The 11,500-nt window shown below is 38.4% G+C and overlaps 2 protein-coding genes and 1 long non-coding RNA gene across 3 annotated transcripts; 1 reads left to right on the forward strand and 2 right to left on the reverse strand.

Annotated features, from left to right (window-relative positions):
* The first annotated feature begins 1 nt into the window (after position 1).
* Positions 2–6,395, forward strand: LOC124217893 (uncharacterized). Its single transcript, XR_006882939.2, has 3 exons — positions 2–363; positions 5,224–5,346; positions 5,536–6,395. It is a non-coding gene; the product is annotated as an uncharacterized lncRNA (long non-coding RNA).
* Positions 2,192–4,147, reverse strand: LOC124217889 (putative transferase CAF17 homolog, mitochondrial). Its single transcript, XM_046624050.2, has 2 exons — positions 2,559–4,147; positions 2,192–2,333 (listed from the first exon to the last, which is right to left on the reverse strand). The coding sequence occupies exon 1, from the start codon at positions 3,692–3,694 to the stop codon at positions 2,594–2,596; it is 1,101 nt and encodes a 366-aa protein (XP_046480006.1). The 5' UTR covers positions 3,695–4,147; the 3' UTR covers positions 2,192–2,333; positions 2,559–2,593.
* LOC124217888 (stearoyl-CoA desaturase 5-like) lies at positions 5,876–9,444 on the reverse strand. Its single transcript, XM_046624049.2, has 5 exons — positions 9,106–9,444; positions 8,069–8,199; positions 7,741–7,946; positions 6,997–7,182; positions 5,876–6,906 (listed from the first exon to the last, which is right to left on the reverse strand). Exons 1-5 carry the CDS (start codon positions 9,347–9,349, stop codon positions 6,507–6,509), a joined length of 1,167 nt encoding a protein of 388 aa, XP_046480005.1. The 5' UTR covers positions 9,350–9,444; the 3' UTR covers positions 5,876–6,506.
* Positions 9,445–11,500: the final 2,056 nt, after the last annotated feature.

Consider the following 11,500-nt stretch of genomic DNA (forward strand, 5'->3'; position numbering starts at 1 on the left):
CGCTCAACTCGGGAGTAATGAAACCAGCACTGACAATGAGAAATCTTGAGAAGTTCAGAATCACCGCACCTCGCGGGAACTCCTCGAACTAATTTCACCTTGATTTCATTGAAGTTATCCAGACTGTAATCCGTGATTTACGGTGGTGGCGCCACCATCCGCATATTGGCCGTTGGCTTGAACTGACCACGCGGTAGTAGCGATGGCGTGACCGTGTAGTTTATATCGCTGTGTTCGCAAAAAAAAAAAAAAAAATGTCCACAGGAAAACGTATGAAATCCGTCAGTGTTGCGGAATGGAACCGTGCGGAAAATCTTCACGGTGGCTGCCTCAGAGCGGTGAATTTGAATTTGACTGCGGAACGTATGTTTTTTTTTTTTAATATACCAATGATGAAAACGAGCGAATTCTATAGACTTATTATTCACTTTATAGAATATATTTTTTTAGACTACAGTATTGAAATCTGCCTTCAACGGAACAAAATACCAGTATTTATTTAAAGCGAATTTGAATGAAAATTCATAACTCGATTGCCAACAATATAGCTATTGAAGATATTGCAGGCATTGTGCAAGTATGCAGTTATGGTTGAAGTTTAACTGCACAAACTTAGGGTAACACATTAGGATTTACGGAACTGAAACTAGTAATGCGAATCGCGAATAGATATAAAAAAAAAAAAATTTCTACAAGGTTAAAAAATAAAACTATTATTGATTATAAATAAGACATTTGTCAGTTTCTGTACGACCGTATAAATCGAATATTGTAACAGAATGATGTTGTGGTTTTGAGGAGTAAAAAATTATCAACAAAGTCTTTGGGCAAAACGTACATAATGGTTTGAAAAGTATTGAATATACAGATATTTCGTTACACGATTCATTTGCACAAACTTACCAGGAGTTTAAACGACCGGCTGGTTTACCACCTCTGCCTAGGTTTGGCCAGACAGCATTGGATGGGCCCAAAAAAAATCTAGACACCATGTATACTGTAATTACTAATACGTAGCACACTCCGTTTGGTAGCAGTGCTCGAAAGAAAGAAGTTTTAAGACTAAAACGACTTCGGTAAAAAAAAAAAAATTATTGATTACTATCAGCAGCAGCTTTCGAAAAACAACAAAGAGCGAACGTTGTCTTACTTTAGAAAAGTCACGAACGGAAAAATTATGAAAATAAAAGCTCTGCTGGGATTAGACAATGATAGAAATAGACCCTGATTATAAATGAGGCATTTTTCAGTGTGTGTATGCCGGTATAAATAAAATATTGTACTTGAAATCCACAAACACTCTTTTGCTATATGTAGTTTCGCTAGCTAACTAGTATTTCTTCCTAAACTATCTACCGTTTTATCAGGTCTTTACCAAAATATGGCAGGCTTCAGGTGTAAAGGAAAGCCACTGGATTCAGGAATTTGGCAGAGTCCAGAATTATAAGAGCTACTGCGAAAGCAGACGCTAGAAAACAACGGCGATCCTTTGCTGTCCTTCTCTTTTGTCTTCACTTCTTGCCACTGCGTTCTCCGACTATTACAACTCTTATACCTCTAGATGTGGCATATTCGAATGGTCAAGACATTCTGTAATGAACTGCCGTTTACGCTCACAGGATGTAGCTGTCACGGTAAAAGAATCCGATATAGAACGAATAGGGAAAAAATCAGACTTTGCTTTTCACATTTATATTCAAGTAACGGTCTTCTTGAAATTCAATGAATATGACTCATTTTCCGGCTAGCCGAATCACGAATGTATCACTCGTCGCGTAGGATTTGATCTCATATTTGAATTTTAGGGAACATAGTTTTCTCCCAATACTTGAATCGTTTTATTATCTTATCAGTCGTCAATGTGTGTTGTACATTTACATGATAGTAATGAAAATAAATTAAAGATTGTCATCGATCAGTTAACATCCTTCTTTTTCAAGGCTTTTATTTTGGCATGTAACTGAACGGGCAAACTGGACATTTTTTGTTGGGCGCAAGCCTGGCAGAATCTTTTGATAAAAAATAAACTACAGCCTAGACAAACTGGTTTTGTACAAACTCCACAGTCAGAACCTAGCACTAGGATTTCCCCCCTGTTGGGTAGGCTAAATGGATCCTTCATAATGTAGCATTCTTCCAAGTAAGTCACAGTCCTTGCAAACGGTGGCTTAGAGCCCTTGTAATCGTAACGTTCCGCTAATCCGCAAAAGCTACACTCAAACGTTTTGCCACGATCTTTTTCTATCTTCGTACTTTCCGGCTCCATGTTTACTCGCTTATGAGTTTCAGAAAACTCGGAATATTTCGCAGATGTGGTAGCTACTGGCTCCATCCTAGAAATCAATTATTCATTTGGTTAATAAATAGATTTATTTGTCAGAAGACAATTTTTTCTATAACAATAACGAGATAAAGAATAAATAAGAGGATGTATTACAAGAACACAAAGAATGAACCTAAATCTATCGTATCAGTCTTTGCAGCCGGCATCGCCTATACAAAATAATCTCTCATCTATATTACTAATTGATTTTAAAAAATAGTAATATTGTCTATACAATATTATCCATTGGAGGCCCTTCTACCCTCATTTTCAATCGCTCTTTCCGATCGATGCACTTTCTTTGGGAGCTTCCTGCGGCCACCAGACAGGTTTTAAAGCCTTTCCCTTGAGTCCAGATATTCTGAGAGACTGAGCAGTTAGTGCTTCGGCGATACGGACAAGTCCAAGTCCATTCTCATTGACATGTCCCCTCAATTTACCAATTGATTTCTCACTCTCATCTGTAATGCTCTGGTCGTACTGTATGGGCTCAGGAGGGGAACTTTCGAGGGTAATGGGCATCAGTCGTTTTCTGACCACCCCTGTGTGGTATGTCCTTGCCGTCAATTCCTGGCCAATGTAGCAGCCCTTGTGAAAACTGACACCGTGTAAATAATCGCAGTTTGATTCCAGAGGTAGCGCCTTGCCAGGCGGCAGGTCGTCGCAGCCCTCGCCAATTCCCAGCTTGTAAATGAGGGATCTGTAGCCAGTAGACACCTCCTTACTCTCCACGGTGTCTGGATCGATGCGAGCGACGATGTCTCCGGTTTGTGTCCCAAGGTCGGATAAAATGCGGAAACCAAGACCCGAGAACCTTGGATCTGGGTATATCCTGATGTTTTCTATGACTTTGCTCGAACTGGTATCAACGATATCAACCAGGGAATCACATGGGAATATCTGTCCTTCGAGCTTAATTTTCTTCGTTATGTTCGCGCCAGCGTTCCACGACTCAATCGATGCTTTGTCAGGATCGAATAATGCCCAGACCTTCATCTCGTTGCTCAGATCATCAATGTCTATCTTTCGCCTCACTCTGTAGAGCTTGAGGTGTTTTTGTACGGACATCAAAGCCCGACTGTCACACTCCAGCAGATAGACTCCGATCTCATGCGTTCGGTAGAGTATCGCGTCAAACATCACTCTGCCCTTCGTATTTAGGAACATTGTGTACATGCTCGCTTTCCCCTCGTCCAAGTGCCTCATGTCGTTAGTTATCAGACCTTGCAAAAACGAGGACGATTCTGTGCCAGAAACTCTGAGGAGGCTCCTCTTGCTCAGGTGTTCTATCACTTTGCTAGTTGGATTCGTCGAGTTGCTTCTCGTCATGTTGGCGGCTAGTCGAAGTCGCGATGGCCTCAGTTTAAACATATTTCTATTACGAATTGGCTTTTTACTATCTTTTCCTATCAAATTTCGAACCCTCCCGACTTGATTCCGGCGAATGCGATGAGAAGTAGAGGTTAAGTTAGGTTAGGAATTTTCGGATTTTCGTGCGGATAGAATGCAAGTATATCAACGATACGTGAAATCAGCTTACGTTATATTGTTTTTCATTCGCGCGGATAGTTTTCAATAATTTTACAAACAATTTACGGTCTCACTAGAAATGGGCGGGGGTGGATGGGGGGGACTCGCATTTAGAGGTTATAATATCCACTATCTGCGTTGGTCGGATCGTCACATCGGGAATTCGCAATTTAGGTAATCGATAATCTGCCGATTGTCAGCTGCCCAGAGAGTGATGTCGCTGATCTCGTAGCGCCCTCTGACACAAAATAGGTATTTGGAACTAAGTTTCGAGATGGCTAGTCGACGAATCGACTGATAATTATTCTGCCGTAGATGATAGCACGGAAGCAGTGGATAATGGCGTAGAGTTACTGCCGTATTTGTGACTAAAATTGGCCAGTCAGTTAAAAATTAGTCGATGCATTGATTAGGTACATCGTATTTTTTTTGTAACGGTCCACACGAAACCAAAATTTCGTAAATTTCAGCATGTAGTCTTAATAGTTGAAAAGTTTTGTTGCATAATTTATAGTTTCGTCTAAAATATTTTTCAATTTTAGGTGAATATCTTCATTTGTCTTTTACTTATTATAACAAATAGGTACTTAGTAAGTAAGACAATGATGACGATTGATATTCTAATCACATGAATACGCATAAATTGATATTGTATTACGTCGCTCATGGAAGTCAAGAAACAAAAACCGAATGTGAGGAAAAATAATCGCGTCCATCGATCAAACGATTAAAAAAAAAAAAAAAATTTATTATACTTGATTAATCCGGAAAAAATAATCGATTCAAACGAAAATCGATTGTTATTGATAATTCTTAGTGGTGACAGGGTCAGCGAATTTCTTCCTGGAGATCGATACAGTGATCATTTATTTCGTTATCTCGTATTACCAGGCAACGAATTTTATTGCATCATTCGGCATTACTGATTGTTTTGAAATTTTTAGTAAATGTAAACCGTCGATTGTTGTTTAATTCTCATACATATTAAGTTTCTAAATAAGTATATGGTAAATTTTGAATGCTGTTTAAATCGATTTGAAAAGTTACCTCGCTAGAAAATTTTTTTTTACCCGATCACAGAAACAAATTGTAACTACGTTGATCGGCGTTTGTGATTATTTGAATTGAAAGACTCTGTGAATGAATCTGGGAAGAAATCATTCGCTAGCGAAACTGATGAATTGATTACAGAAAATCAACCGGTGTAAAACGGATCCGAATGATTTCCCACTTGATTATGTAATCAGTAACGTTTTGCGAGACTCGACGTAATAAGTAACGCTCTAAAATTGCATGTACTTAAAGACTCAGTATATGGATGTTGAACACGAAATATTAACAAAATGTTGTGGTCTTTTACCTGATTACAGAATTAGGCCGCAGCTGAACTGATTGAGGTTAGCGAATATCTGAATGTTACTTTAATAATATTCGTTGGTCAACCAAATTCCGAAGCTGAACAGTTCATAATGCTGTGGCAGGATAAAACACAGGTATACACATGAAATTATTCTTGATTATATTAACACGCTACTTTTGTCATCAGAAATTTGTCTTTCAGTTGAATTTTTTTGTTATTCGATCCTTGATTATATTTTGTAAAAACTATCCTAAATTTTCAATGGTTCATGTGTCGGTTTGGAAAATGGAATACTGATAACATGTTGTTATCTCTTACCCAGTTATAGGGTCAGTACTATCGACTGCATTTATAATAGTTATGCTATGAAAAAAATAACCCGACTCAATCGACCTCTGAGAACGAAGTGAAAACTTGACCAACCACTACAGTGAATAAACGTGGAAGGTACGTAACTGATATGATTTTTAATTGCGTTGTCGCTTTTGGCCGTAAACGATTTTAGAATCTCGACTGATGTTGAATGCTGATCACTGATTTTATACTTTCCTCACTGATCGTACGCACTCTTATTCGATACTAACTTGTGCTCATTTTGATAGCCTTGTTACATAATTCATTTCTATAATTTATTTATTATTAAATCAAAAACCACGGCAATATCATGGAAAAATAATTTATTTGCTTCCAACAATGGGCTGATGATGAGTGAACAGGAGGCGAGCCATTAAATTCATTCTACAATCGAAGAGGATGGGTGATCTGAGGTGAATAGTCATAAAAATTTGAAAACGGACCTATTTTTATTGGTCAAGTATTGACGAATTGTAGTTTTTCGTGATACAATTTTTGCTTCTCACGTACATGAAACTAAAAATAATGATTCGGTATTGTATGAGGGGTATGGAGCCGTGATAAATTCGTATTTCCCTATCTTATTCCGAGTGCATCCCGCTAAATACATGTATCGATGTTTCACAATAGCAAATGATGAGACTTAATATTACGAAGGCACACAGTGTGAGAAAAGCGCAATTCGTTTGGTAGATACGGTTGAAACTACACATTTTTCACCATTTTACTTGAAACGTGGAGTTTGTTGACTCAAAGGTAAGCTTTCATTTACCGCGATCACGATTAATAATACACGTACAAAAGTATCATACACGGGACACGTAACAGCGATAATAGGAAAAACATTACATCTATGCTACTTCGTTATCTATCAGGTCCATATGATTAAATGATATAGGTATCTACGTTACATTCGCTCATTGGTAAACAGCTCAACAGTTATTGTTGGTGTGGTCTCGTCTCGCAGAAATGAAAGTTGCCGTGAACTTTCATGGAAATCTGACCGAGGAACCGTTTTGGATATCTGAGCGACAGCCTGAGATGAGAGCCAAGTTCGGAAATGTGCCTGAATAACCAGTACTGCTGGTGTTGCACAGGAACGGTGGACTTCTTGCCGATTCTATGAACTATTTTGTCTATAAGTTCGGGCGAGGGTTGTCGCAGGTCGTATGCCCATCCGATCTGGGCAAACGCGTCAATAAACATCGTTGCCGCGTTGAAGTTTATGTAGGGCAACTCGGAGGCCTTGTAGTCCCAAGGGAACGTGTGGTGATAATTGTGCGATCCTTCGCCACCCGTCAGCACCGAAACCAACATATTTTCAGCCGGGTTTATCAGTCTGGGTACAAAAAGATAAAAAATCACAATTATACTTGCAATTAAACTCAACGTAAAGTAGAAAGACAGAAAAAAAACCGTTCATACTGACCTGTTGTAAGGTCGATCGCCCCAAAGATGTGCGAAACTGTTTATGCTCCAGAGGCAGTGTGCGCCCAGGACGTAGCGTATGAAAACCTGAGTCAGCACAGCATGCATTACAGTTTCATCCCAATATATTACCGGGATTATCGTCGGTAATGTGAAGCAGAATATGATGTTCAGAATGGTACCGTATCTGAATTAAGAATTAGGAAATAGTACATTATGCGACCAAGGAATAAAGTCAAACATTATTCCCGTAAATTTGTTTACTGGTAACACTACTGTAAAAAAAATAGAAAGGCGCTATTTTGATTAATTTTTTTTTTACGGAAGAAACGCTAATAAGATAATAATATTTAAGGATGTCATTAGGCATACATTTAAGATTACATTTAAGTATAATACAGAAGATTGTTATCAAAAAATATTTGAAAATGGCGATACTGGAGCCATTCTCGCGGTACATGTTGAATTCTGCAAATGGCGGAAATTTTAATTAGGAAAAAAAATAGAAAAAAGGATTTTTTTTCTGGATTCTCGCGTGCAAAAAAAAAAAAAAAAAATGCGCGTGTTTCAGGTTTTTACAGTGACGTTACCCCTCAAGAGGGAATAATGTGCTACTTTCGTCCCGCTTTTTAGGTAAAAAAAAAGTCAACATTATATGGCTGAGTCGGGAATAAATAAGTTCTCACTTGCCAATTATAATCGTAATGCGAAAAATCGAAATTAGACGGAAAAGTGGGCGTCGTACTTTCTCTGGAACATGGCGACTCCGTCGTTCCTTACGTCGGTCATGTCGACCTCTCTCCCTCGGCGAAGACACTCCGGGTGACGATGGACGCAGAGCCAGCCCATGTGGGAGAACCAGAAGCCCCGCTTAGCGTTGTGGGGATCTGCGTCCGTCTCAACGTACTTGTGGTGGACCCTGTGGTCCCTTGCCCAGTCGTAGATCGTGTACTGTGAAGTTCGTTAATGCGCGGATTTTGAAAAACGAACTATTGTTCGATGGAAAATTTTTAATGAGTTTTTATTTTGCTCTCTCTCAAATTTCACGGTACTTTGATCAGGGGTACGCTTACCAATCCGAGAACGGAGTAGAGGAACATCAGCAGTATTCGCAACGGGAGATTTGCCTTGTACGAGCGATGAGACCAGAGCCGATGTGCTCCTGCCGTTGTTCCAACGAATGCTCCACAACCGACGATGAATACTGCGGCATTAACGAAATAAAATAGCCATTGTTGCAGAAGTTGTGAGAAATCATTAGTTTTCAAGGGAATTATTGGTTGTCTGATTCCAATTGATAGAGTTCCGAACCTTCGAAAAGTCTGCTTGTTCAAATGTCAAGTACATTTTTCCGTTACAGTCAGTCCTACGAAAAGTTCAAATATCTGGAATAAAATTCAATCGTCTGGTGCTAGGGCATTAGCTTAATATGTATATAAAATTATGACGCGCTATAAACGCGAGAAAATTTGTTGTTACGAAGGTGATCGTACAAAATAGTCATAATTTAATGCATCGTAAATCATTCGAACTTATGAGAGATATTTAGTTCGATAGAAAATATGAATTTTCTCTTGTGCAAGCAAATCTTCTTTCAGACGTCCACCTTAGGTGATCGGCTATAATTGAAGGTGTAACACAAATCAACCATCGAAACCTAAGGTTGTAAAAATTGCTTTTCATTGAAGATTATGACACGTATTTAACGTTCATCGCAGTGTTCTCGAATAGTGAAATCAACGGATTATACTGACGAGGTTGCAGTTCGTAGCATTATTAAAGCGATGCATTTTCAGCAGAACGGATTATTTTGCAACATTAGCATTGTCTGAGATTAAGCAAAACATAGTAAAGTCAGCTCATATTTTGCAAAATAAACTCATTAAAAAATGTTCCGAACATGATGTGAGATTACAATTTTTCTCACCGCGTTTCGGTTCGTTGACGTTACGAATTTCGACCTCATTTAAATTGTTCGTAAAAAGTTTTTATTTAATATAAATTTAGCAATCAACGAAGGGACCGCCTTGAATGCCGACTTTACGTATTAGATTCAGGAATATCAGCTTGAAGCACTTCAATAAATTAGGCTAGATTTCGTATAACTCACTCCAAGCAACGGTCATCGGTTTAATGGGTATCGAATGTAGTCCGAAGGCGTACATCGTCAGGGATCCTACCAATCCAACGTTGAGTATTACCATGGGAATAAACTGACTCCATTTGATATTATTCCAAATGTAATTCCACGTCCAGTGTTCGGCAATTTTCTCTCTGTATGCCTCCTCGCATAATTTCTCGACCGTTGTTTCATCACGTGCAGCTGCACCAGCGTCCGCGAGTGTGACGGACATCTCGAAAACTGCGGTATATTAAAACGGGATACCGCCTCTCGGAGCACCTGAGACCGTCGAAACTATTCAACTAGCCAAAATCACTGCTATCACTGGAACAGCGATGAAGAGCCGACTCGTATTTATAATTGGCAAAGGTAGGCTAAGATTCTGTCGTGGGAGAGAACCAGTGGTCAAATTAAATATAGCTACCTCCAAAATTCGAGTCGAGTTGTGTCTGTATTTCAGATTTCGGAGCTATAATGAAAACATAATATGCACATACATTTCGGTAGATCTTTATGCTATGAGATAATCCTTGATCGATACGTGACGGATTATGCCGATCATTCGTATCGAAATGTCGATGTTGTAAGGTATGATATTAGTGATGGATCTGTCCAACAGATAACGAAGTCGTAGACTTGAATACGGTTGTACGCCGAGGTTGTAGAGTTTGGACAGTTCCTTGAGTAGACATATTTACATCTTGTGGGTATTTTAATCTACGAATTCTTAATTTCCAGATAAACGTTCACTCAAATAGTGGATCGACAAGTTTACGTAACGACAGATTCTGTTTATTATCCTATCGTTTTCGTAATTCTTGGCTTCAAAAATAATTCTCGCGCCCAATCAACCCGTACTGATTGTACTTCAGTACAGTTTTATAACGATTACACAGGGTAAATTTGACAGGAGTCAACTTTGAGCGATTACTGAAGCAGGATGATGCGTTATATTGCCGTGAAATAATTTAGAGACGTAATTTGAATATTGAAAAATATGCTCTCAGTGATTAATTGTAAAATTTTGATTTGATAGTCTGAAGAAAAATTTTTTCGACAAAACACGGATCTTCACTTAGAAATTCATAACTTCTTCAATTTTTCATATTTCTTGGCGAAATTTCAAGACGGTACTTGTGCGGCATCGCACATTCGTGCAAAAAAAAAATAAAAAAATAGTTTGGTACGGTGTGTTTTAAAACGTGTATTTGTTTCAAACGTCGACCTTGGTGATTCAGGGCTTGAAAAAATAAAATAATTCAATGCCATCTCCAAAAATTTATTGGCTCATTTTACTACTGATCATTTCACCTGCATCCCCATCTTCCTCGATGAGATCCTCCGTCATGAGGCGTGAACGAAGATAATACGACATCTGAACAATCGATAAATAACAATCAGCGATGAAAGAAAACGTTTTTAGAAAATTAGGTCGATCGTGCGACATAACTTATTACGGGTTAAAATCGATCATTCGTTCTTTCAGTGATAATATAATTTTTAGAGATTCCGTTCATTTCCTAAGTTACGAACGTCGTGGACCAGAAAGGAAATTCACTGTATCGACAGCATGCAAGTGACCTTTAACAAAGTACTATCGATCTAAGCGACATAAATTATGATAGAAATATTGGCGAACGATGTTAATTTAACCATTGGAAATTATAATACCTGCCAAGCGTCCGCGACAGATACTTGATTTGATTTCTATGTTTTGGCGGACAGGAAAGGACAGAACGACGTTAATGCCACTACAAGGTCACGTTTCAATGAATTATTGATAGGAATTCGAAATACTATGCGCTACCCGCTCCTATTTCTACAATTTCAAACTGAATACGGTTTTATTATTTAGAAATGTTGATGCAGACTCAATTCATTTATAGCTGTATTAGCGTAGGGGGAGCAGATTATTCAAGTATTCTACAACGCCGCCCTTTCGATGAAAATTAATTTGGAACTTGAAACTTTTTATTGCATAAATGTTAACTAGTTTACTCTGTATAAAAGTACTTGTGTCATGAATATTTATTATATATCTATAGTATCGCAGACTCTGCATACAGTATGAAAGGAAAAGGCATGCGTGTTGTTAGATGCTGATTACACAAGGGATCGGATGTTAGATTTATTTCCCAGTACTGTCAATGCGAAAATAATTAAATTTCCGCTCCTCGTCCACGAATGAGAATGGAACGGGAAAATGAATTTATCGACCCTTGTGATCAAGTGCTTTATTATAAAACCCGCAGGAAAACCTTAAGTATTTCCAAAAATAGTTGTTTCCGAAATTAATCAGTCAGTTTTGTAAATTTGAGATTTGCAAACGATGCTCCGCACAAATTTTTGAAGCATCTAATAATATTAAGGGGTTGCCCTGGTT

This window comes from Neodiprion pinetum, chromosome 4 (genome assembly GCF_021155775.2).
Source record: "Neodiprion pinetum isolate iyNeoPine1 chromosome 4, iyNeoPine1.2, whole genome shotgun sequence".
Taxonomy (NCBI): domain Eukaryota; kingdom Metazoa; phylum Arthropoda; class Insecta; order Hymenoptera; family Diprionidae; genus Neodiprion; species Neodiprion pinetum.